The sequence below is a fragment of the Mustela nivalis genome (assembly GCF_964662115.1).
Source record: "Mustela nivalis genome assembly, chromosome: 10".
In the NCBI taxonomy this organism is placed as follows: Eukaryota; Metazoa; Chordata; class Mammalia; order Carnivora; family Mustelidae; genus Mustela; species Mustela nivalis.
Genome location: NC_139029.1, coordinates 15,366,628 through 15,392,924, shown reverse-complemented (window position 1 = coordinate 15,392,924; position 26,297 = coordinate 15,366,628). Strand labels below are relative to the sequence as shown.

Genomic DNA, 26,297 nt, shown 5'->3' with positions numbered 1-26,297 from the left:
TCACCCCCTTTGACCTCCTCCTTGTCCTGACGGCTGGCTGCGGTGGACTCTCACGCGTGCCGGGCACGTGCTGGACGCCTACACTGCTTCACTCCTTCCTGGCTCCGGCCAGAGCAAGGTGAATCCCTGTGTGGCCATGCAGCAAACTGGGGCATCTTGCGTTCGGCCACTGTATAAAGGCGGGGGTGGGGGGTGGGCAGTGATTGCTCAAAGGCACCAGCAGGTTAGTGTCTGATGTGAGCCAAGAATTCCAGGATCCCGACTGTCCACGGTCGATGCTACATCCCACCCCTGGTGTCTTAGCCTCTGGGGGCTGTAATCTGGTTCTGGCTGGAGGTCAGCTCCCTTCAGCCAGATTTTGGCCGGGACCAGCAACTCCGGCCCACCCCCTCCCCGCAGCAGCCCTGGGCCTCTGAGCAGCTTCCCATGGAGGGTGGGGCTAGAGCGGGGTGGTGGGCAGGGGCAGGGAGGAGCCGAGGCCCCCAGGGCAGCCGGGAATCCACGGCACCTCCCCTCCAGACTCTCTCGGGCTCTCCTGGCGCCGTCTCTGTGTCCCCTCAGCAGATCCCGGAGTTCCTGACCTCGCTCAGGCCTGACCTCTGGGCTTCCATCTGGATCTCGCCTCCCGCACGCGATCCCATCTCCACATTTCAGACTAGCCCCCCCTCCGGCTCTCGGGGTGGTGGTGGGGGGTGCTCCGTATTCCGGCTGGAGCATTTCTGACCCTGGACCCTGCCAGAAGCCCTGCCCCAGGCCCTCGGTCTGGCCTTGGGCTTGTTCTGTCAGCCTGTCCCCACCACCAGAGCTTTGAACCCCAACGCGGAGCTTAGCACTCTGGGCCCCACCTCCTCTCCCCACCGCTGCTGAGGGGCTGGGAGGGGGGGCGGCCCGGGATGATGAAGTCGTCTCAGAAGGAAGAAGCTGAAGATATAAACGAGCCCGTGAAATCCCCGATGACAGCCGTGACCACTGTGGCTCCAGCCATTAAACACGGAGCTTTCACGGCCCCTGAAATACACCTGGGGCGCTTGTCAGCCGCTCCTGCTCATCACACACGCAGGCTGTGCACACGCGGGCACACGCGGGCGTGCACGGGCGTGCGCACACACACAGACTCAGGGAGCACCCCAGAGGGTGGGATGGGGGACCCTGGGCAATGGTTCCAATAGTCCCCTTGGGCCGCTGGGGAGACGGGAGCCCCGGGGCGGAGGCCCAAGCCTGCTCCTCTTTCGGTCGGATTGCACAGCGCCTGCCCATCTTCGGCATCCTGGCTGGCCCCAGGGCCTTGATGTGGGTCAGATGCTGTTGAATAGCCATGCCTCTTCCTGAACACACAGCACGGGGCCCGGCCTGCAGCAGGCACGGGATAGAGGCACCGACAGGGGACAGTCAGTGGCCTCGACCACCGAGGAGGATCCTGAGGACCTTGTGCGTCTTCTGAGGCCCACGCGGCTAAGTCGAAAGCCTGGGGAGTCTAGGCTCTGAGCTCTGGCCTTGCCTCTCCCTCCTGTGTGACCAAGGCCTCCCCTTGTTGAGCAGGAGTGTCCTTCTCTGACAAGTCTCTGGCCTGCCCTGGTCACGGGGGCCTCGGAGTCAGTGGCTCGGGCAGCCTGGCCAGCGATGGCGGCCTGGGTACTGGGGGAGCTTGGAGCCTGCTGGGCGCTTGGGCTGAGGAGGCTCCGAGAGGGCCACTTCCTCCATGGGCGGCCCTAATTCACACAGCACTTGCAAAGGCACGTGGAGTGTAGCAGAGGCTAACCTGGGGGGGGCTCGTTAGGCTGAATGTAGCCCCCAAATCCTGTAAGAGTGAATTTTCAGGAAGCACTGGGAATCTCTTCTGGGTCAATTCCCCCCCAAGAGTTCTGTGCCCTGGCTCTTGCTTTCCTCTCCAGGTAAGGGTCTCACCACCCCCACATCCCCACTCAGAGCAACAGTTACTCTGAACTTCCAGTCCCCCTGCCCCCGTCATCCACTGTGCTCCCTAGCCTGGTGTGCTCCTCTTCCCTTGCCCCGTCCCTCTGTCCGGGGAACTCAGCCTCAGCCGACTCAAATTGCTGGTCCCCAGAAGCCCTCTCAGGTTCCCACATCTGGGTGAGATGTGTCTTTCTGTTGCTCAGTCTTCGGAACTTCTGCCATCGCAAAACCTATCACAGGGACCCGTCCTCACCAGGCCCTGTTTCTCCACTGGGTTGCAGACCCTGGAGTGTGCTCCTATGGCTCCCGCGGGTTCCCACCTCAAGACGGTGGCACCAGTGGCTCTGCCAGCACCTGTGGGCTTGCCACATGTGGCCGGTTCTGCCAAGACGCCTTCTGTGAGCTGCCTGTCCTGGAAAGCCCAGGGCTGCAGGCAGGCTTAGCTGGGGACCCCATCTTTCTTAAGTGCCAGGCAGGGGGCCGGGGCAAAAAAAGCCTGCCGCCCTCTCCTGGGCACTGTTTCCTTCCTGGGCAGGCCTCTCTCTCTCACCCACGAGGGCCTCAGGGCCCAATCTTCTGTCCGACTCTGTTACTTTCCACCTTCCCAGGGGTCACCTGTCATAGATACGGGAAGTAGGGTGTCAGGGACTTTTATTAGAAAGCTCCTGAACAGAAAACTGCCTGTCCTCAGGGAGGCCCTTCTGGAAGGCCGGATGACTCCAGGCAGGCAGAGGGAATGGTGCGTAAGCATCTGTGGTTCCATGATGACGGTCGCCGCCCTCCGGGCTGCTGTTGTTGTTAGAGGAACGGCATTCACTGAGCAGCAGTGGTGTGCAGGCGAGACTCATGTAACAGCAGCTTCCCTCCCATCACTCTCTGTGGGCAAAAACGCTCATCTCAGCTTGCAGAGGGGACCCAGGGCGGTGGGGTCCCTTGCTCTAGGTCACGCACGCAGCTAGGGAGTAGCACAGAGCCAAGGGCCCTGAAGCGGAGTCTGTGGAGAGCCCCAGGCCTTGGGCTCTCTCTGCACCAGGCTCCTTCCTGATGCTTAGGCCCTGGTTTCCAGAAACCCATGGTTCAGTGGTGCCCCCGGGAGTAGTGGGGGGCCTGGTGAGGCTGGTGGCTGATCCAGCAGCATGTTCTGAGGAGGGCCCCAGAGGGTGACCCCTGGAGGCTGGGCATGTGGGGACCGCTCTCCCAGGGCTTGGCATGGTGGCCCCACCCACACACCCTCTGGCCACCCTCTCATTTCCAACAGGGACTCTTTAAAGAGCGATGACCAGCCTGCTAGGGGACTTCAAAGATAGTATTTGATGAGTTTTAGCAGCTTCAGCAAAACTCTAATTTGAATTTCAGGCGCTGGTGTGTGATTTCCTCGGTGACAGCTCCGAGGGACGCTCGGCGCGGCTGTCATCCTGCGGGGCCTCTGCTGGCTGCCGCCGCCGCCTGCCTTCCCAAGGAAGAGAGACGGCAGGCTGAGCCGAGCTGGGGCCCCACAGAAGCTCAGGGAGGAGAGGCGCACGCCAGTGACAGGGAGAGGGCGGGCGAGGGAGGGGACTGTGGAGCAGAGACAGGAGCTGAGTGAAGAGGGAGTCTGAACAGGGGTGAGGCTGGGGGCTGGGGGAGGAGAGCCACAGAGAACAACAGAGGCGAGAGGCGGGGAGACAGAACCCAGAGGAGGGGCGCCTGGGTGGCTCAGTGGGTTAAAGCCTCTGCCTTCGGCTCCGGTCATGATCCCAGGGTCCTGGGATCGAGTCCCACATCGGGCTCTCTGCTCAGCAGGGAGCCTGCTTCCTCCTCTCTCTCTGCCTGCCTCTCTGCCTGTCTGTCAAATAAATAAATAAAATCTTAAAAAAAAAAAAGAAAAGAAAAGGCCAGAGAAGAGGGAGAGCGAGAGACAGACAGACTGATGGCCAAAATCCAGAGAAGAGGGAGAGCGAGAGACAGACAGACTGATGGCCAAAATCCAGACTGAAGGAGTCAGCCAGAGAGACCAGACCGAGAGGGGAGCCCAAGCACAGAGGTGGAGATGGAGACCCAGGGAAGCAGTAGAGGGCAGGGAAGGAAGGAGTGGAGGAGGCAGAGGGGTGAGGATGCTGTGCCCAACTCGCATTTGCTGGGCAAGCTCAGTGCCAGGCCCACGGGCAGGGCCAGGGTCCCAGGGGAACAGACCATGTTGGGGGCACCTGGCCGGGAGGCAGAAGAGGAGTCCTGCCTCCCAGCCCCTCCCCTCCCGCAGCCCCTCCCACCTCAGCTGGCGCTGCTGTGCCCGGGGTTAGGGTTAGCCCTGGGTCTCCCACCAGGGCTGCTCAGAACCACCTTCCACCCTAGCCTGGTCCCTGCAACGGGGACCTCTGGGACCCAATCCCAGGGCTGTGTGTAGGATGGGGCTCCTTGCCACGGAGTCGGCCCCACGCGGGCACATACGCATGCGGGCACACGCACTTGAACCTCCAAACCCCACACACAGAGCACTGGGAAAGAGAGAGGAAAGGGAGACACAGAAGGAAAGAGGGATCCAGGAGCAAAGGCAAGGTCGCTCCGTCTCTCTGAGCTGCGTGCGGTTTCCTCCTCTGCCGAAACTCCGGAGAGAAGAGCTCACATCCCTTGGGGTCCTGGGGAGGGTGACATGAGGTCACTCATGGGAAGGGTTCAGTCTGGCGCTGGTTCAGGTGAATCATCTCAACTAAAGGGACATCCCACCGACACACGGACCCTGGGTTCTGAGGTCCACGTTCCCAAAGTGTGCTCTTCCTGGGGAAGAGGAAGGCCGTGCCCACCTCCCCTCCATCTTCTTCTTCTAAGGTGAGCAGGGAGGAGGCAGGGAGGAGGGAAGGGGAGCCTTACTGGCAGCTCATACCTTCAAGGCCACACAGGTCTCCAGCCTCACAGTCCCTGTGACTGCCCTCGAGGCAGGCATTCTGCTGGGTGGGGAGGGACAAGGAGGGAGAGGCAGCCTTCAGCCCCACAACAGGGCTCCTGGGCGCGGGGGAGTCGGGGTGGTGGGCAGGACAAGACGAGCGTTCCTGCGCAGCAGTGCCAGGTACCACTGCCCTGGCAGCCGCTGGCCACATGTGGTTCGAGCCCTGGAAATGTAGGAAGACAGAATTGAAATGCTTCCGTCTGAGAAAAATATAAAATACCTCCTGAGTGTTTTTACATTAATTACGTGTTAAAATGAAAATAACTTGGATGCATCGGTTAAATAAAATACATCACCTTAATCTCACCTGTCCCTCTTTACTCTTTGAGTCTGTGTGTTGCCTAAGTGAGCACACTCTTTACTCTTTTAATGTGGGTATAAGAAAATTCAAAATTCCATATAGTTCATATTATCTTTCTATGGGACTGCACTGTTCTGGAACGTCTAGGCACCCGAGACTCCAAGGTTCCATTTTACTGGTGGTGGGGCGGTGCTGAGGCGCAGAAGGAAGGGCGCTTGCTGGGGAGGGGCATCTGGGAGAGTCGTACTTAGCCATCGGGAGCAGAGTGCGGAGACAAACTCCGGTCTCTGGTGTTCGCCCGGCCACCAGCTCGCCAGCAGGGAGTGAGAAGCCACAGTTCTCGACAGTTCCAACAGGTGCACGAGGGTGAGGAGCTTGGATAGGCTCCTACTGGGGCTGGCGCAGGATCCCCACACGGGGTCCTCCCGAAGGACCCAGGCTGGAGAATCACTGACGTCACCACGGAGGAGGAGGCTCATTTACGAAGCGGGGGGCAAGGCGTAGCTGAATGGTGGGCGATTATGAAGGCTGCAGTCCTTACAGTTTTCCTAAAAGGCTGATGGGATCCCTGAGACCATGACCTGTTCCTGGACGAAGACCCTTGGGGAACCCGGCGGAGGGCTGTGTGAAGAACAAAGCCATCGTCCTCAGCAGACGCTGGCTGGGTGACGCCGGGCCAGGCCGTGAGCCTCTCTGGGCGCCAGCTTCCTCGTTTGCAGCCTGGGTCTAAGAGCGCAGGCTTTAGAACCCAGTGAATGCAGCCACCGGCTCTGCCACTTACCGATGACCCCAAGCTGGTCACTTCGCCTCTCTAGGGCCCCCATTCTTCCTCTGAAAAGTGTGCCTAAGTCCTACCTCAAAGGATTGCTGGGAGGATGGGCAGACAACGGCCGGGCAGCGCTCAGCCCCCGCCGGCACCGTGAGTACCCGTTCGCTCAGCGAACAATGGCAGGGCACCTGCGCTGGGAATCCTGCAGTGAACAAGGCAGGCCAGGTCCCCACCCCTGCAGGGCGACTGCTGTCGGTGAGGAGAGAGACCAGTGGGTAATTTACGAAAGTTTAGATCGCAATAAGCGCTATCAGAAAACCGAAGGAAGGCGGGGCGTGGACGGTGGCTCGGGACCGCTCTTTGCAGTGTGGATAGGGACCCCCCATCGCCGCCCCTCCCCCCAACTCCAGGCAGGCTCTCCCTGCACAGCTGAGAGGCTCTGACAGGGGGCTTCCAGGGTTCCGTCCCAGGTCCACCTGCCAGCGGCCGTGTGACTTTGGGAAAGTTCTTTACTTCCCCCAAGACCCCATTTCTTCACCAGTATGATGGGGATAGGAGCACCAACGAGGCTGTGCGGGCTCCTGGTGAGGGCCCCTTGCTCAGTCCACCCCCTGAGGCCCCTCTGGCCAGGCAAGCAGGGCAGCCACGGCGACAGCTGCAAGTCCCAGGATCGGGGAAAGGAGAAGGTGGAGCAGAGCCCGGAGGAGGACCGGCGGGCATCCTGGCCCCGGCCTGGCGGGAGAGGGAGCCGCTCCTCCTTCTTGCCCCCACAGTGGGACGGGGCACGCAGTGTGTGGCAGGGGCTATGGGCCATTTGAGAGCCCGGAGAGTGAGGTACGAGGGAGTGGTGAGCGATGAGGAGGCTGGGGAGGTCGGCAGAGGAGAGGCCGGCGGGGGTCAGATCATGGAGGGCCCCGCCTGACTGACGAAGCCGCCGGGACTTCATCTTGGGCACTGTGGCAGGTGGAACCAGGGCACAACCAAGTCAGACCCCCCTGATGGTCGAAAGGTCTTTGAAGACAGCTCTTTCGGGCCTTCCCTTCTCCGGCTCTAGGTCTCCAGGGCCTCGGACTGCTCCCTCTCATCCCCTTAGCACGCCCTGTACTTGGAAATCAGAGACTGGCTCTCAGGTGGACGGCCAGGGCTGAAGCCAAGCACAGAGCTCTTCTTCGGGCCTGTGCCTCTGCCTCCCTAAACCCACCCCTACCTGCGTCTTCTCACCCCACCGATGCCTGCTTTTAGCCGGTGGGTTCAAACCCCAGCTCCCCCACTTACTCCCTGTGTGGCTTTGGGGGACCCTCTGTCCCTCTCCTATAAAATGGGGAGGAATCTTGTGTGTGTGTGTGTGTGTGTGTGTGCGCGCGCGCTGCGGTATCTAGAAGCCATGACCGAAGGCTTCTGTGTGTCTCCATCCTGCACCCGTGTGAAGCAGGGAGGGGAAGAGATTGTGCTTATCTCCCATCTGAGGGTCAGGGGGGCTGAGACTGAAGGGAGGGGGTCTGTCCAAAGGCACTCACGCAGCTCCATCAGGGGCATAGCTGGGACCAGGACTCGGGTCCTATCTTGGCACCTGGTCTAGAACTCTTTCCACTCTATCAGATGGCTTCCAAAGCAGAATCTCAGGTTGAGGGCTGAAGCTCTAATGCGGGGCTTCCAAGCAACTTCCAGCAGCCCAAGGCCATTCTGAGCTGAGGACACGACAGAAGGATATTGTCTCCCCCCAAACCCATTCAGGACCCTGCCTACCCAAAGGAATCATTCTATGTGGACGTCTGCTTTCTCTGTCCCTACACAGGGAGCTGGGATCCTCACTGGCCTTGCCCAGAACGGTCTATGCAGCCTGCTGGGGTCCTGCTTGGCTTAGTCTCTGGAAAGTTCCTGATGTTAGGGCCCCACCTCCACACCCTGCCCCAGCATGGCTCTTGTCATTGGTTATAATGATGGCCTATTTTCTTGTCTGCCCTTCAGCAGATTCTGGGCTCAAGGGCACTGTCCCTTAGCATGGTGCCCTCCGTCCCCAGCACCAGAACTGAGCTCTCTATTATTGTGTAGTCAAATGAGTGTGTGCTCTAAGCCCCGGCCCTCCTCGCCTTCCCTTAACCTACTGTTTTGTATCCTTTTATTTTGGTGTTGCTCCCCGTGGAGTCTTATAAGACGTTTCGTCCCCTCATCTCCACACCTATAAAAACCTTGCGGGGACATACTGATGTTGTACGGTGTATGATTCTTCCCACCCTCCAGCAGGTGGATCATCATCCCCCTCGAGAAGGCAAGCCTTAACCCAAGTCACCTGTGTGTACTGTGGAAGCTGCTAGGTGGCCTTCGTGGCTTCTTGGTGGGACATGCAGAGGGCAACACGTCCGTCAGGGCCCATGTGCTGTCTGGATGGGTGTTCTGGGGGCAGGAAGCTCCGTCCGAGTGGTGGGGGCCCTGCTCCAAGGAGGGCAAGGGCAGGCTGGCCTCACTGGGGTTCCGGGAGGTCTCCGTGGGTGAGGTTTTTAAAGACTCTCTGGTCCAGACTGATTTTACTGATGGAGAGATTGAGGCCAAAGAAGGCATGTGGGGGCACCGGCGTTAAGAGACTCTGTAACCAGACTGTGAGTCTGTTGAGGGGAGGCTATGCTACTCATTCCCGTATTCCCCCCCTCTCCTCCTGGTGCCTGATATTGTGCCTGACTCTGTGTCTGGCTGGGGTTCGATGTGCTGGGCGTGGTGGATAAACGGACGGATGGATGGATGAACACATGGATGGATGGAAGAACGGACGGACGGACGGACGGACGGACAAAGGAAGAGCAGACTGATGCCCAGTCTTTTCTGCACACTGAGGAGGTAGGGTCCAAACTGCAGCCCAGGACTCTAGAAAGCTCTGGTGATGCCAGGTGGGTCTCAGAAAACAGAATAGGAACGCTGGCGGAGTGATCTCTAATGCCCCGACTGCAGACTCATGCTTCAACCGCCCACCCTACACCTCTCTACTTCGGCATTTCATAGACCTCTCAAATCTAGCAAGTCCCAAAGTCAACTCCTCGTCTTCCCTCCAAGACTCACCCTCCTGTGGCTCTCCCCACCAAAGCACATGGCAACTTTCAGACCAGAAATCTTGGGCATCACCCTTGGCTTCTCTGTCTTCCCCTCGGATCCCACATCCAGTCCACCAGCTTCTATTGGCTCTACTGGCATCTGACCACGCCTCCCCACCACCCCAATATAAGCCGTTATCCCTTTCCTTACTTGGCTAACAAATGAGCCACTCAGAAACTGACTTGGGTCTCATTTTCACTCTCACAGTCTCATTTTCATTTTAGAATTTCAAGTAATTTTGCTGTGATGAGATAGGACAATGGCCTTTAAGCAATCCCCCACCTTTCACCCTTCTCTCCATATTTATTCTTTACCCACAGTTACAGCACCGCACCTGAAACCTGCCAGTGGCTGGATCTTTAATGTGACCTCAAGGGTCTTACATCCTCTGGATCCTGATTTGTCCCCTAGCTTCCTCTCCCACTGCTCTCTCCCTTGCCCACTCTGCTCTGGCTACAGCGCCTCTTCAGTATTCCTTAAACAGGCCATGTGTATTCCTGCCTCAGGGCCTTTGCACTGGCTGTTCTCTCTGCTGGTTGGGGGAGGGGTGTCTCTCCCCTGGACACTCAGGCGGTCAATTCCCCAAGCCCTCAGGTCTTTGCTGAAGTCATTTGCTGAGCCAGGCCTTTCCTGGCCACCCCACCTGAGACTCCAACATTGCGACATCGCCAACATTCTCCTTGACACTTGACGCTATCTAGCATTCCACATAGCTTACTTATAGTCTGTCTTCCATATTAAAATATGAGAGCAGGGATGTCACTCTGTACTGTTCACTGAGGTGTCTCTCATCCATCCTAGAATGCTGTCTAGCCCTTAAAATGTTCCATTGATACCTGTCGAGTGAACGAATGAAGGACTTCTGGTCTGGGAGGTAGGAGCAGCGTGACAGGGGCTCTTTTTTCTCAGTCACTCAGCAGAGGCCCCAGCGCTCTGTGGACCGTTTAAGACACGAACACAGACAGATACCGTATAATCCCACTTCTGGGAGGAACCCAGACGGATTCATAGTGAGGGGGAGTAGAGTGGTTTCCAGGGCCTGGGAGGAGGTGGGGGATGGGAGCGATGCTAACAGATTTGTGTCTTCATTTAGGGATGATGATCTTGTTTGGTGGGTCGAGTCTTAGTATGAAATGAAGAGAAAGTTCTGGAGATGGGTGGTGGCAATGGTGGCACAATATTGTGAATGTACTCAATGCCATGGACATTTACACTTAAAAGTAACTAAAATGGAACACTTGTTATGGATACTTTACTACAAAAAAGGGCAAAAAAAAAAAAAAAAAGAACTGAGATTACCACATGCTCAGTATTGTGGATTACAAACACTGAGAAGTCCGAAAGACATTTTGGCTGGCGTGACTGGGGGCAACTTTCTGGAGTGGGAGATATTTGGGATGGGCCTTGAAGGACAGGGAGAAGGCGGGTGGGAAAAGTCTGGCAGAGGATGTGGTGAGGGGGTGAGTAGAGGAAGGCCGGGAGCCTAGTTTGGCCCCGTGTATGTGTGCCTGGCTGGGGTACGGAGGCCCCACATTGGGAACCTAGAAGCCCTGTCACCTCCCCGTGCCAGCGTGGATCTGAGCCTCCAGGAAGGCTGAGGGGAAGCTTCTGATGAGGAAATCGGGGGCGGCTCATGGTATCCAGGGGATCCTATCTCCTCAGGCCCGCCGGGTGGAGGGTTGAGGACGCCCCCACGAAGCCAGGGTTCTGGGCTTGTTCACCCTGCCAGGTAGGCCTGACCTGGAAGACTTAGGGCACAGAAACACCAGGCCTCAGACCTTGAATCTCCCTGTTAGTAGTGAGGCCACAGGGTCAGCAAAGTGAGGGTAGAGCACGAAGCCTGGACTCCCTCTTCGCTGTTGCCCTGCCAGCGTCATAGTCCAGGCTACAGAGCAGACCCTCCCCCCCACCCCCCACCCCAACCCACCTCGGCTGCCCTTTCTAGGGTCAGGCCCAGGAAGGGAGGACTAACCACTCACTGAGGGCCTGGCACCACGAAGGCTCAGGAGTATTATTTTACAGTCCCCAGGGAAAGGCAAGTACTATTACCCTCCCCATTCACAGGGAAGGAAAAGAGGGCTCAGGGGCGCCAAGCGGCCTGCCCAAAGCCAGAACACTCAGGCTGGCATTTGACACCCGGGCCGGGGGCTACCATGAGCTCTAGGCTTGCTTCAGACCAGGGCTCACAAGAAGGGCAGAGCCACTGCCCCTATGTCCTACTCTCCTCCTAGGGCAGACCCTCCCCCCAGCTCTGGAAAGCTTCCTTCTCCCAGGCCTGGATGCTTTTGTCCTTGGTCCCTGCCAGCTCCTCCCAGCTGTGCCAGGGGTGGGAACAGTCCCCTCAGCCTCATTGAGGGGACAGAAGGCGGGCTGTCCTGGACAGAAGCTGCCACAGGGGGCTCTCTACAGCCGGTGCTAGGGAGGGAGTCAGACTACTGGAGAGGGGGCGCTCAGAGGGTGTCTAATCCAGTCACGGGGCAGGGGTGCTGGAGAGGTTTGTCCAACGTCACGCGGCTCACGGGTGACAACGCATTTAGTTTTCCTACGGCTTCCGTTATAAATGTGCGATGTGTCACCACAAATCTTGTTAGTTCCAAGATAAACAAAAGTCGCATGTAGATTTATGGCGTGCTTAGGAAAAAAAGTGATTCATTGAGGCGAGCCCCTCCTACCCAACTAGTCATCAGAAAGCCACAGACACAGCAAGGTGAGCCCGGCCCAGGGGGCGTGGCCAGCTCCGGACACTCGCTCTATGAGGACAAGGCTGGTGCCCCGGGCAGCACGCTCTGTGTCATGGTGTCCTCTCAAAGATGCGGAAAGGAGAGGCTTTCCTGGCTGCCCTGTGGCCCCTTCTGTTTCAGGTCAGCGCTGGTCTGGAGCTGGTGACAGACGCTAACTAGAACTAGGCATCTTGTGTTCAGGCAATGAGACCTTTCTCGCTGGGTCATCGTGGACAAGCTCCTTCGCCCTGCTGAGCTCTGATGTAATCACCTATAAAGTGGGCTAGAAGGGCTGTCACTGTAGAGTTTCAAAAGCCACTGGTGTGGACGACAATGAGGGCGAAAGCGGAGGTGGTGCGGGGCAGGGCTGGCGCTCAGGGCAGAACATCGGGCGCGGGCTAACTGTAGTGACTGAGAGCAGGCGCCCTCCACCTTGCCGGGGCCGTGTATCACTTGAGTCCCTGTGATACCCCCACCCCCACTTCATTGGGCACCCGTGGAATGTCACAGGCTTCAGGGACTGACAGGGTTGGGCCTGGATCTGGGAGCAGCCACTCCCCGTAGGACTCTTAGCCAGCACGATCGTCATTAGCCACGGGTGACTATTTAAATTATAAGTTGAAATTCAATTTCTCGGCCACACTAGCCACATTTCAAGCGCTCGAAGTCACATCTGACTAGTGGTTCCTACGTCCGACAGTGCAGAACAGGCCATTCCCTGCACCACTGAGAATCCCACTGGGCAGTGCTCGTCTCTCGTCTGCTCACCTGGACAGACATGTGATGCCTGCGCCGGGGATGGTGCACGTGCTTTGGCCCAAGGCCGAGGCGAACAAATGGAAGGGCTCAGCCCACCCGTGCCACAAGGATTCTGGCGGAGCCCCAGATCCCCTTCCTCACTGGGCTCAAGTAGTGCTTTTTCTTGCAAAGTGGATGTAATGCTGGGTCCAATGCTCTGATTGCAGGTCTGCTGCTGACTTACTGGGTGACCAAGGGATGTCACCTCCTGGAACCTCAATTTCTTCATTGGCAAAATAATAATTCAAGCTCTTTTAGCCTCAGAGCATTGCTGCAAGTAAATGATTCAAAATGCTCGGAAATATGAGGACCCTAGTGACAAAGGGAGAGCACGGCGGAGCGGGAAAAGCCTACCTCTGGTGTCAGACAACCGGACTGCAGTTCAGCCTCTCACTAGCTGAGGACCCTTCTGCCCACAGAGGTGGCCGCGTCTCAGTTCCTTTGCAGTGAAAGGGGTAATAATGAAGACACCTAAACTTTCATGTTGCCGTGAGGCTCAGTAATGACCTGAAAATAGCCCAGCGCTTCTCAAGAGTAAGTAAGGCATTATGGGATTACCCTGTTGCCCATACAAACAAGAGGTTGGCCAAGCTGAGCCAACCATTTGTCACCTTGTCTCGTCCGTGCTCTGCCTGCCTGAGAGCCCTCCTGCTCTGAGCCAGCACACCAGGTTGGGGCAGAAACGGAGGCATCAACCAGTCCAAGACAGCCTGCTCTGTGGATGCCACAAGATCCACCAGGGCCGCACGGCCAGGACGTTCCTCTAGGTGGCGCTGCGGAGCAGTGGGACGCATCCTAAGGAGCGAAGCTCCAGGCCATCCTTGGACGCCAGCGCTACTCCGGTTTTGCGGCTAGAGTCATACAACAGGTGTTTCCTGAGCACCCGCCAAGCACCGGACACCAGAAATATGGGACACAGAGAGGCGGCTGCGGAAAAGGCCCTGCTTTCCTGGGACTCTGTCCAGCTTGGCCTGTTTTTCATCGGCCTCCCCCACCCAGAAGCCCACCTTACCTGAGCTTCAGAGGGACCCATGGGGTCTCTGCACTGGGGCATAGACCACCCCAGAGCTCTGGGCCCCCTTTGGGCATGACTGGTATTTTCCATTAACCACTTGCTACCTGCCATGACCTGTACCAAGGTCTTACATGCATCACCTTTAATCTCCACAATTACTGTGAGAGCTTTTATTACCTCTGTTTACAGACGAAGGATCAAGGTAAAGAGAAGCTTAATGTGCCCAAAGTCACACATCTAACAAGGGACAGGGCGGGGATTTGAATTCGGATCTAAAGAACTCGAAAGGGTGGCTCTGATCTGCCGCCTCTTATCTTGGCTTCTAATCAGATCCTCTGCGGTAACACGGCTGCTGTCTGGAAAACATTTTCCTTTTAGGAGGCCAATGATGGGAGAGGTGGGCAAGTCCGAGAAGCCCATCCAGCTGCCACCCAGGGCTGCCATCCAGAGCCGTGTGTGTGGAGGAACCACGCTCGCACGCTCGCACACTCACACGTTCGCACACTCGCATCAGGCTGTGCGGCGGACCTCTGCCAGCCCTGCGGGGGCTCGAGCAGCTCCGGTAGCTGTCCTTCTGCTCTCTGGGTAAGAGTCTGGACTGAGGACAGGTGAACAAACCATCTAGTCCCGAAGCCAAGGCAAGAGGACATGACTTGTTGCTCCAGGACACCTCATCTCTAGCAGAAAGCAGCAGAGGTTTAGGCCTGCCTGGCTGTCTCAGGCAGGACGGATGCAGGGGAAGGGAAAGGACAGCGCAGGCAGGGAGCCTTGCTGGGTCCTGTGACGACCGTCCAGATGTGACAGACCAGGCTGCTAAGGACTGGGAACTACCAGGGACTAGATCTCTTCTAGCTGACTGGGTACTAAGAGCACGCTACGGAGTCAGACTGCCCGTGTTCGAATCCCAGCTCGTGGGCAGTCACTCGTCACGGGGCTTCCCTGCTGTGGGTCCCCTCGTCTGTAACCCAGGACAACAGCAGCTACATCATCACGGTGCCGATGAAGGCAGAAGTACGCAAAGATCTCCGTCCCCTGTGCAACAAACACCAAGCACCTGCAGGCATTACTTACTATGAGACTATCTCCAAAAAATATTAACCATCCTGATGAAAAAGACAATGAGAGAGAGAGAGAGAGAAACAGCATTTGTAGGTACTTTAGGTCTTGGTCTGGACCTGCATGGATGTTTTTGGTTCTTACTTCTCATAAATAATCTCTGTCTGGCCAACAAGGTGATCAGGCCCCGGGAGCAGGAACCACACACTGTTTTAGCCCCACACAACCCAACGTCTACAGCACCTGGCACAGGACTGGGCCCACGGCAGGACCACCGAGACTGCAGAACTTTCAGGGAGAACAGACCGGGGCAATCAGAACCTGACGTGCCTGGTTCACTGTGTGTTAACAGAAAGGACACACAGCCCTTGCCCTTGAAGAGGTGATGGTTTCGTGAGGGAGGATCTTAAGTCACCCTGTGACAATCTAGTAATCCCCATGCTCCAGATACGACACTGGCTCCTGCCTGACATCCCTCACCCTGTCCTGCGTGTGTGCAGGCTACTCCGTTCCTCGCTTTACCCCAAGTCCCCGGGCTCACAGGCGCGCCAGTCCTGGCCTCCCTGTGTGTGCTGGTTTTGCCCTGGACCCCATGCAGACCACAGAAGTTTCAACCTTAAAACGAATGAAAAGCCATTTGGTCCTGTGCCAGCCCCGTGGGCCCCCTTCCCCATCCCCTGCCCACTTTTATTGGACCCTCCTGATGGCAGGTCTATGAGATCTCTCCTGAAGGGAATGGTGGGTCCCTGGACTGACCTTGTCCTGATGTGTTTGATCAGCTGTTTCTGGCCTGCGCTGGGGGAACCCGTGCAAGAAGAGCCAGCGGGGTGGTGTTTGATCAGAGCAGCGGGGGAGCTCTGGGCAGGGCTAGCTGTTCTTTACCTTCTGCTAATCTCTCCTCGGAGGACACAGGAAGTGGGATGTTCTGCTAGACCAGCCCCAAGGTAGCTTGGGGAACAGCCTCACTAGCGGGGTGAGATGGGGACGTCGGTTTCTCCCTGGGGGACGGGAAGACAAGTGAGATGAGCAGCATCAGCATCTACTAAGCACCAAGCAGGCTGCCCAGTGCGCTGAGCTCGTCGAGCAGATATGAAGGTCTTGGCGGGCATCGGACCTATGCTCTGGTAGCACTGGTAACAGGGCAGAAGACGGGACAGTTGCACAAGAATAAAGCCTCAAGGACGTTCCCAAGAAGCAATGAAACTAGACCCCCTCTTCTAGTGAAGCCGAGTACTGGGCTATTTACCAATGAAGTGTGCGGCCCCTTGGTCTAGGATAAGTTCCCGTGAAGGCAGCCAGAAGCAACGTTTCTCTTTTCACCCAGACACATCCCTGAGCGTACAGGGAACATAAGACGGACACTGAAGACAGTGCTCCAGAGGCAGGGTGGGAAAGCCAGACACCATTCCGCACGCCGCGATTCCACTCCTCGGGTCTCACTACCTGTGCCCCTGACCTGGCATTCAGAGGCTGGCCCTGTACTCAGACAAAACCCCTTGACTGTGCTGGTCCAAGCCAGGACGTCCTGTCCCCCTCTTGTCCTTGTTCACTCGGGTCTGGGACAGAGGTCCTGGGATTATGCAGTATGGCTCAGAGAGGTGAGGTTTACCTTGGTCTCGGGCACCCGGCACTCTGTTCCATGCCCACCATCTTAGGGATGTGCTGGGCCTTGCCCTTCTCTGCCCTCTTCCCGCAGGCTCTTTAGAAGGACTGGACATTGTAACAGACATCATTTCCAAAGCGTCTACATGCCGTTAGGAGTTCAGGAAGGCTTTGCCCAAGATCATCCACCCAGTTAGTCTATGCCCTTTCCGCTGGGCCATCTAGCCTCCTACAGCAGCCTCCCAGGCCCAGCGCTAAGAAAATGGGACAGCCGAGGGATCCCTCGGCCCATTTCCTACCTCCTCACTTTCACCTTCATGGCTGGAGCCCCGCGGTGTGTTACCATTATCCGGGGCTGCCTAGGACGCTGCAAGGATTATTGCTCCCGATACAATGGAGAGCTCCAGCCTATCTGCAGGCACTGGGCAGGCAGGGGTACTCCTTCAAAAAGGCCCTGTGGACTCTGGACAAGGATCCGCTCGTGCCACTCCCAGACTGTCCCAGGAGACGTGAGCACTGAGCCACCTCACCCCTGCTTTCCCTGGCTTCTGCGCTGACCTGACCTTAGAGGACTAGCAGGCAGGACAGGACAGATGGGAAAGATGGGACGTGCCTCCCCTTGCCTTCCACGCGGCTTCTTCCTGCAGAAATGCTGCACATCCTGTCTGCGCGCTGCCTATCTGCGTCCTCGCGGGCCGCCAGCAACGTGACATTTTCAGCTACTTTCCACAAAAGGTTTCTGCTTATTTTATACTCATCTGCTCAGCACTTTGTGCTTTGGGGCAGTTGAGATTCAAGAGATAAATGAAAAGTGGTGGGTGTTGTAAGGTCTCCCGAGGGTTGAGAGGGAGGGAGGGAGGAGGGGCAGCGAGGGAGGGGGAGCGAGGGGGGAGGAAGGGAGAAGAGAAACGCGAAGGTGCGGGAATGGCCACCACTCAGTGCCGGCAGCCCAGGCGAACGGCTGGGCTGAGCGCCACAGGCAAGACTGAGCTAACAATTAGTCTCAACACCAAGTTCTTTAAAGCCAGCCTTGGAACTCCCTGTACCATTCTGTGCGGCCTGCCCCCCTACGGATGGGGGCTGCGAGGAGAGGGCTGAGAGGGTGTCGCCTCCAAGGTCACGCGCTGAGGAAGTGGCACAGTGCGGATGTACCCCGGATGCACGTGCACACCCGCCTCTGAGACCACGTACCACGCTCGATCTCCGGCAAAGAGGGCTCTGGAACAGCCTCCACCGATGGGACAGTCTCCCCTCCCCCCACCATGCTGGCAGGGCCCGAAGGTACAAGAGCCCCTAGAACTCCCTGTCAAGCCTGTGCCCACGCGACAGCTGGCCAGAACCAGAGAGGAAACAAGTCTCATTATAGTCCGTGTGAAACTCACGCAGCGCAAGTTTTTCAAAGTACGTATTTTATTTATATAGAATAGAGCAAGTTAAGTGAAAATAATGGTTTATATCTCAATTACACAGCATCAAGTCCTGGCTGGCTGTCCTGACTGGTGGGAGGTGTGGCTGGCCTTGGAAGAAGAAACGACCGATGAACATTTCCATGATTTGGACACAATGTGAATGAGCCCAGGGGATAATTTTTCTCAACAGCATGATCCCAGAGCACAGGCAGCTTCTCTCGTCCTTATAGGCACAGCTGTACACGGAGGAAGTTTCTGAGCCCTGGCTGTGCTTTGAGCTTCTGGCCCAGGTCCTACCAGCCCAAGGTTTTCCATGGCAACAAAACAATCATCAGCTTGCCTCTGATACCCTCTCCAACCCCAAATCTTCCTGTTACTCCTGTTTTTTCCCTGCCTCCCAAGGGTCCCTGGGAAACAGTGCACCAAGTGGGGAGGGCTGAGGCTGTTATTCTTTCTTTGGGAGCAATAACTAAAGCGTCCTAGCCACTTCTCCATCACTGTCCCGCTTTCTGGCCCCAATTTAATACAAACACTCCTTATCCCCTAGAACCTTTCTATGTGAGGTCAGCAGTTTCTTCCATCCCTTAGGCAATTCCCAGATCTCAGACCCATAAGACTTAAAGGCACAGCCCTGCTGTGTGATCAGCGCGTGGTTACTGACATCACCTGCGGTGAGAATCTCTGAGGGGCCACCTCATCTTTCTTCTTGATTCTGAGAGTATCCCTGACTTATTTAAACCATGAACAGAGAAGGGGACCTTCCCCCCATTTTGTCCCTCCGCACCCGACCAGCAGAGTGCCTCCCCGAGGGATGAGGCCGATGCTGGTGGTCAGCGGGAGGGGAGTCAGAGCACTTCCACAGAGAAGGTCTGGATCACCGGGGGGAACCCAGCATTCACAGCACAGTCCTTGCTACTTACTGGGCTCCAAGTTTTCTAAACATAAATCTTTTGAGACAGAAGAGACGGGCTTTCTTACCTAAACGAGTAAAGAGCTTTGCCTTTGCCTCTGCCTCTCTGCTGCCCGTGGCTAGGTGCTGCTCACGTCCTTGGGACAGCGCCATCCTCCTCCGGCACCCCTGCTCTTCCATCTCCTGTCGCCTCACTTACCTGGGATGGCAAATCCTGTTCCCTAAGTGATCCCCGTTACTCCCACAGAATCAGACTCCAGCTGGGCATCTGCCTGCCTGTCCTTCCTTGCCGGCTGCCTCAGAAGCTCTGGAAGCAGAGATAGTCCAGGGTCCTAATGGACATATTCAGGCAGGGGTTCCAAGAGGTCCACAGCCTCCTCCACACAACCACAAATACCCCCAGGATTCAGCCTGGAGGCCACCAGGATGCACCCATGGCAACAAGGCAGAGACCCCGCTGCCATGAGAAAGCAAGTGAGGGGGACCAAGGGGAGCACGATGACAATGTCCTCTGTGCAGACATTCCGGAGGTCTCCTGGGCAGCAGTGGGAGGAAAGAACAAAATGGCCAAGTGAAGCTAGAACAAGTCTTCCTACAATACAACCCGCGCCTGGGCACCTCTCGGAAGTGACACTATAAAACTGCCACCAGTGCAGTGCCCCGCAGAGGTCCACTCGGAGCAAAGGCTAAATGCAGGACGCACCTTTCCTCCTTCCTCCCTGGAAGCAGCACAGGGTCTGTGCCTCCACCGGGCGGGCCGCGGGGTCGGTGAGGCGTGTCAGGCGGCAGCTGCCACCTCTCTGTATGCCCCCCGCTTGGGAGCTGCTAGTCCTCGATTACGCAGCAAACATGTGCCCTCCACTGGACACCCAAGCAAGGAGTTCTCGGGACTTGAAAGAATCCGAAACTTGGTTTAAAAACTTACAGCTTTCTTTCATCATGAGACTTCTGAAAAAAAAAAATCACTTTCCCCTACGAGCCCTTAGCAATTAAGTTTTTATTTGTCTTTTGGCTGCAAGCAATTCTGAGGATGCAGTCCCTGCCCACCACCGCAGAGCCTCAACTAGTCGGCGGGGCCGGGCCACGCTGGTCCCTTCCAGAGCATTTCCTCTGGTGCCAGGGCCAGACCCAGCGCCCTCTGCCCCTTGCTGGTCATGAGCTCTCCAGGTCCAACAGCCCCCAGACCGCACCACCTGAAGAGAAGCCAGCGGCGGCAGGAGCAGTGAGGGCTGCGCGTGGAGGCCACGTCTTCAAGGTTTGAGCACCATCTTCTGGTCAGGTTCCGGCTTCTGAGGACTTGCCTTTGAAAACTTCATTTGCTCCAGAATGGAAAGATCCCTGAGCTGACAAGCTCGAGCTGATGCGCAGATCAAGATGAGGACACAAGTGGAGGCGGGAGGAGGGAGCTGCCCGGCGTGCGGGCCCGCGCTGGAACTCAGCCCCTGCGCACAGGTGGACAGACGGCCGCAGCAGCCACGCCGGGCGGTGGCAGGGCTCTGCCTTTGGTCCTACCAGCGGCGTGCGGAGGCCAGCAAAGTCCTGACCGTGTCCCAAACTGACCCCTGGTCCCTGCTTGTACCTGGGGACGTGAAATGTGCTCGGAAAGACGGCGCGGGCGTGTCCTCTGCCAGCCCCCAGCCGGAGGGTGAGTGATGAAATGTGCACCACCCCTGCCAAGGAAGAAGCCGCGCGAGGGGGCAGGCAGCCCTGCTTGGTGTGTAAACACGCCACTCACGAGCAGACTGTGACCTTCTGGCACCAGGGAAAGGAAGATAAATGCTAGTCATTCCCTCCGAACGGTGGGAACCTACATCCATCTAATTGCACTTCATAATGGATTCCACAAACCATTAATTATCAGATTATATTTTAGGAACTGAAGATAAAAAAGCTTTGTGAAATTCAGACTCCGAAGGATCACTAGCCTGCAGTAACAGCCGCCGCCTGGAAGAGGCGGCCAGCAGGCCATTCCCAAGGCATCGAGAACGTGGCGGGAGGAGGAGCCAGAGCGCCCCGGCACCGGGCACTGGCGCTGGTTCATGGGCCATGCCCCAGGCTCCAGAGCAAGCGGCCGACAGTCTTGGCTTTGAGGAGAACACGGAAGGCCGCAGGGATAGCCCTCGGGTACAGAACACCGCAGAGAAGATCCTGGAAGGGCAGGGCTTGTCTCCGCAGCTGCATGGCCGCACACGAAGTGTATCGCAGAAACCCTGCAAGGCTTGGTTTGGGGAAGGGCGAACTGTACTGACGAGGTGGGACTCGGCCTGTGTTAATGCTCTGCTTCCTGTTCTCCCGCCACCAGGAGAGGGCCGGGCCGCCCAAGCGGATGGGAGGATGACGGAGTGAGGAAGGAGTCCAGTGTGCTCCGGCCGGGGGTGGGGGGCGGCGGTCTCTGTATGGTGTGTTGGTGCTTTTCTCTCATTTCTAAACGGCCAGGAGGTCCCGGCAGCATTGGTAGCCCCAGTGTGTGGACCGTAGGCCCACGGCTGCCTGCCATTCTGCACAGCGAAGGTGGCCGGCGCGCGGCACCTCTCTGATGGCCTGGTCACCACTCCCACCCCACTGCTCACCACAGAGGCCACAGCGGGAGGCCTGTGGGAAGGAGGCCTGTCCCCTGGGGAGGGCGGCAGTGTCCGAGCCAAGGACACCAACACCGCTGGTTCTCTGAGAACAGAGTGAGTGCGCTCGGTTGGTGCAGGCTACGATGCTCGCTACTCGGGACAGCCAGGGACAGAGGGCAAACCGCAGGCCGCAGAACATTCTCTGCTGCAAATGCAGGACCCTCCATGGGATGAACAGCCACTCACTTGGCCTCGCCACAGATCAGGGTCACAGTGCCATCGAGCAAATCCTCCACGGTCACTGCCACAAGCTCAGAGCTGGTCTGAGAGGTCTGCGAATCTGGCAATGTCACAAACACCTGTGACCCAGCAAGCTGGGTCTCCTCCAAAGTGATCACCTGCTCCGTCGGGGCCGCCGGCTCTGGGGCCTGGATCACCTGAAAGGGAAAGACCGTGAGGCTGCTCTGGGCAGTGTCTACAGGGAGCTCCCCAGAATTTACATGGTTTTTGTCTCACGCTGTAATGATGATATTTATGTTTTCACCTGAGGAGAGCAATTACATGCGCCTAATGGGAAGAGGCAAGTCTAACACACCAGCGATGCAAAAGAGAAGGCAGGCAAACAATTTAAATAACTCTGTGTGCTAAATTGCTGTAATTTAGCTCAGTACGCCATCTCAGGGTGCCCAGACTCTATGATTACACTCCGGTGAATACCGGTTCAGTTTCCTACACTGGGTTTTCCTGTCTCGAGGATCACACTGCGGAGGTAAGGGCCATGTGAAAGGAATGCTACTTAAAGTGGTTAGTCTCGGGCTTGACCCTGGAAATGGAAGGAATTACCAGAAGCCTTGGCTGGCCAAAGGTAGTGTCTGGCCCTCAGGTGAACAAACTTCTTTGGCGGCGACACCATTCCAGAACTCAGGAGCAGGAACGAGTGGAGGAAATAGGGCTTTTATCAGCTCCCTCATTCGCCAGCCCCCAACGCCCCTACTGGGAGCCCCACACAGGCCTCTTCCATAGCTGTCACCTGTTCAAGGGGGGTCAGGGAGACCCCGTCTGTGGTGAAGCACACCCCGTTCTGGTCCCAACCTCCAAACTGATGCTTGTGACCTGTGGGGACTTGGGGCAGCTTGGTGCCCCTTGATATTTTCAAACCAGAGAGCCTCTGTGGGCATAGCCACCCTGGCCCTCAAGAACTAGCCACGAGTGGGGAGCAGAGTGCTAGGCCTGAGTGGGCAGAAGGGGGAAGCTAAACTCAGCTCCATGTCTGTGTCGTGGCGGGGGGTGAGAAGATGGATTATGGTGTTTAATCAAAAATCATCTAGGACAGTAGTTTTCAAACGGCTTTTCTTTTTCTTTAGGAATGGGAGCCTTTTTTTTTTTTCCCTTTTTCCTCAAAGGACATCTTACCAAGAATTCTAATATATAAAAAAAGATCAAAGCAGAGACATTCTGGGTGACATGGTGGCAGGAATTCCGCTGCAGCCCGCCCACCTGACCTGCCCTCTGCTCGCAGAGAGGCCTGTGAGGACACGGTTCATCAAGAACCTCTCTGTGGGGCTGGACAGTGGGAAGGTCCAATCAGTTAACAGCGCTGCTCCCGTCCGTCGACAGATGATCCACAGACCCGCATTGCTTTCCCTTGTCTGCCCACCCTCTCCAGAGAAGACAGGAAGAGGCGAGCTTCTCCCCCAGGTAAAGGTGAGGAACTCTGACATACCCGGTGTCCTGGGCCCAGCCTAGAGGAGCTATCGAAGTGTTTCAGCAGTAGGGGGGTCCCAACAGCTCACCCCCCTTTCTCCGAGATTTCCTGCCACTCCTGCCACACCCCACGGTGTTCTGCAGAAGGTGGGGAAGTGTGTGAATTAAGACAAAGCAAGGTTGTTCTGCTTTTGGAAATTCTCCCTCTACCCAGGGGCCATTTGCAGGTGCTCCCCAGGAGACTAGTGTTCTGTTCTGTTTGGTAAGGGGCCCAGAGAGTCGCTTCTATAAGGCCCTCTTAGTCATGTTATTACGTATGGGATCCTCTGGGAGCCCCCAAGAGAACGGCTGGGTGGTGTGGCAGAGCTGCCTCCAGAGAAACCTCGGGACCCCCGCGTCAGCACCCTCGTGGCGGGTGGCCCCAGAATCACCTGTACCACCTGGGAAGCTGCCGCTTGGGGTTCAGAGCCCATCACCTTGGGGTGTTCGGATTCCAAGTGACCATCCAGCTGGGCCTGGGAGGTGAAGAGCTCCCCACAGAGCTCGCAGGGGAAGGTGCTCTCGGACTGCTTGAAGTGCTCCATGGTGACGTGGTGCTGCAGCGCTCCCGGGAAGCGGAAGGTGGCTGCGCAGTACAAGCACCGGAACGGCTGGGATCCTGGAAGAGGGGGGACAGAAAGGACGGGCTGCGGGCAGAAAGCCTGAGGAAAGCAAGAGCAGCCGAGGGGAGAGGAAGGAGCAACCAGGATCGAGGTGTAGAGGCAGATTCAGGTTCGGTAGGACCCGAAGCTTCTACGATCTGGGGGATCCTCCTCAGGAAAGATAAGATAACATGACAAATACAGGACGAGGTCCCACGCAAGCAAGGGGCTCCGCAGCCACGCTTCACCAGCATGAGCTCCAGAATGACTCTGCCTCAGCTCAGGGCCAGGCTTCACTCAACTGTGGACCAGGACGCTGAGGACACCGTACCTCATCAAGTCCACAAGGCATGCTCTGACATCTCTGACCCGGGTTCAAGGGCATCTTATGACCACTACAGGCCACGCAGCAGTGGGATGTAAAATCACCAATAACCATGTGCACACGGACGGCTATGGTGGCAGCACTGAGACCTGCGGAGTGTGTGTCTGTGGCTTCCAAGAACATCCCTGAGACAGGAGTGGTGCTCGTTTTTAACTCCCAAGAACCAAATGGTTTAGGTGGGATGAGTAAGGGGCAGATGTTCAGCTACATCCCTAAGCAGCAAGAGTAGACCAGTTTTACGTCATACTCGAGGGACTGAAACTAACGGCCTGCTGTGCCCCACCGCCGGTGCTGCTGGTGGCGGAGCACATGCCACGTGTAAGCACACGTGCCTCGACCGACAGAAGTGAAAGCTGCTCTGAGAGGTGGGATGCTCACCATGATTTCTTTCTCATATTTTCCTTCTGATGTACCCAGAGTGTGTAAAATCTCTGCCAAATTAAGCCCAGAACAGCATGCAGAATCACCTGCAAATTCTAAGTGACGATGTAGTTTAATTGGCAGTTTTTCTTTTCTTTTCTTTTTTTTAAGATTTTATTTATTTATTTGATAGAGAGAGAGCAAAAGCAGGCAGAGAGGCAGGCAGAGAGAGGGCAGGAAGCAAGCTCCTCGCTGAGCAGAGAGCCCGATGCGGGGCTTTATCCCACGACCCTGAGACCATGACCTGAGCCAAATGCAGGGGCTTAACCCACTGAACCAGTTTATCTTTCTTAATGGTTCATACAAGACTAGCATTTTAGATTTGAGGAGACATGGCAGCAACAAGGACAATCTCAGGTCATGCTGGAGGGATGCTCACGGATGCCGGGCCTTACAAGCTTTCTGGGTACTAACGTATTTCAATTTGCAGTTACCCTGCAAGGAAGGAAGCACTCTGACCGTCCCTGTTTTACAGGTAAGGAAACAGAGGCACAAGTCCATTCGGTTACTTGGTCTGGCCTGCATGGCTGTGGATGGTGGAGAGGAGATACACCAGGGCAGTCCAGGCCAGGAACATCTCGCAAGGGGCACTGACCTGAATGCTGGCACTTGATGTGGACCTGTAGCAAGGCCGGTGTGGGGAAGAGCTCCTTACACTGGTCACATTCGTGGAACTTCATATCTGTGAAGCACACAAGGAAAGAAATGGTGGGAACCAACTGGAGGACGGCTCTCTCAGGCTGCAGAGGGCGGCGATGGCCAATACTTAGCAAGCATCTACCAAGTGCCGAGAACCTCACAGCTCTGAACTTGCAGAACAATCTGGCGTAAAGGACACCAGATCGGAGCCAGGCCGCCCGGATGGAAGGAGGGCTGCTCTAAGAATGGAGTCGGAGCGCCACCAATGCACAGTACGCGCCTCACACACAGGACATGCTTCATGGCTGTGGTGATTACCCCAGGCTGACCGGCAAGGGGGGTATGTACTGACTTTCTGAAGAGAAGGAAACCGGCTCAGGCAAGAGAGGTCACTTGCCAAGGTCATGCGGCATGTGGGAGTCAGGCTTTCTGCCCGAGCCTGTCTGCCACTACAACCACCCATCCCAGGTCCCACTGTGTACCAGCGTCCCTCAGCGCTGGGAGCTCACAGTGCTCGAGGCCCCCAGGTTTGAGAACCACTGCCACTCAAGCTACTCTTCACTGCTCCTGATGGGCCAGCGTGGCCTCCTTCAGGTGTGCTGGGACAGAACAGAGGCCACTGCCACACACACCACAGTACAGAACCGGAAGTTGGGATTTTGGGCTGGAGCCCAGGATGCTGTCATCGAGCCACTCCCACTCATCAGCTCACAATGGCGGCCTCAGGCACCCCAACTTCACCTGCATGCTCTGCCTTGATGTGCTTCTTGTGTTCAATGGTGTTGGAAAAGGTTTTGTCACAGGAGCTGCATTGCAGTGATGAGAATTTGGAAGATCGATGGTTCTGAGCGGCAAACACATCAGGGTGGTGGGTCCGATTGTGGTACCACAACCCAGACAATTGCTGCAAGGAACATGGCGAATGTTAAGTCTTAGAAGGTTCCAGCAAGCTGGAGAGGTCCCAAGGCCCTCGTGAGACAAATGAGCTTATGGATCTAGATCACACTCTCACCATCACACTGAGTGCTCACGTGAGAGGAAAGGCTGGTGGCTGGGGGACCAGGCTCCTGTGTATTTACTGAGAGACCACTACGGGGCAGGGCACAGCCTGGTCCTTCAGAAACTCTCACCCTTCACAATAAGCCTATGAGGGAGGCATCAGAATCTTTCTAGTGAGGTGAGTTGAGGCACACAGTGGTTAAATGACTTGCCCAAGGTCCTATCAGTAAACAGCAGGGCCAGAATTCAATCCCTGGCCTTCCCACCAGAGCATGTGAGCTGTATCTCACCGCGTCCCAGAGGCCCAGGGAGGCAGCAGAGAAGCCTGCTGAAGCAGAAGCATGCGCGGTCCCTGCTCCTTCCCAGGTTCCAGAGCAGCCCGGAGACACTCTCACCCCACAGTTCCCGGCTTTCCCAGTGGCCAAGCTGATGCCTTACTCAGCTCTG

At 56.8% G+C, this 26,297-nt stretch overlaps 1 protein-coding gene across 11 annotated transcripts in view; it reads right to left on the bottom strand.

The window, feature by feature from the left end:
* Positions 1 to 17,574: 17,574 nt before the first annotated feature.
* ZBTB40 (zinc finger and BTB domain containing 40) overlaps positions 17,575 to 26,297 on the bottom strand; it is a 73,966-nt gene continuing 65,243 nt past the window's right edge. For 3 of the 11 annotated variants that reach the window (XM_082688058.1, XM_082688061.1, XM_082688064.1), the window contains 4 exons: positions 25,593 to 25,755; positions 24,808 to 24,894; positions 23,198 to 23,424; positions 17,575 to 21,499 (listed from right to left, as the gene is read on the bottom strand). In XM_082688058.1, the coding sequence (XP_082544184.1) occupies positions 21,305 to 21,499; positions 23,198 to 23,424; positions 24,808 to 24,894; positions 25,593 to 25,755 (672 nt within the window). In that variant the 3' untranslated portion in view covers positions 17,575 to 21,304. The remainder of the gene's footprint in view (positions 21,500 to 23,197; positions 23,425 to 24,807; positions 24,895 to 25,592; positions 25,756 to 26,297) is intronic. The other 8 variants (XM_082688062.1, XM_082688063.1, XM_082688067.1 and 5 more) reach the window with 3 other exon arrangements.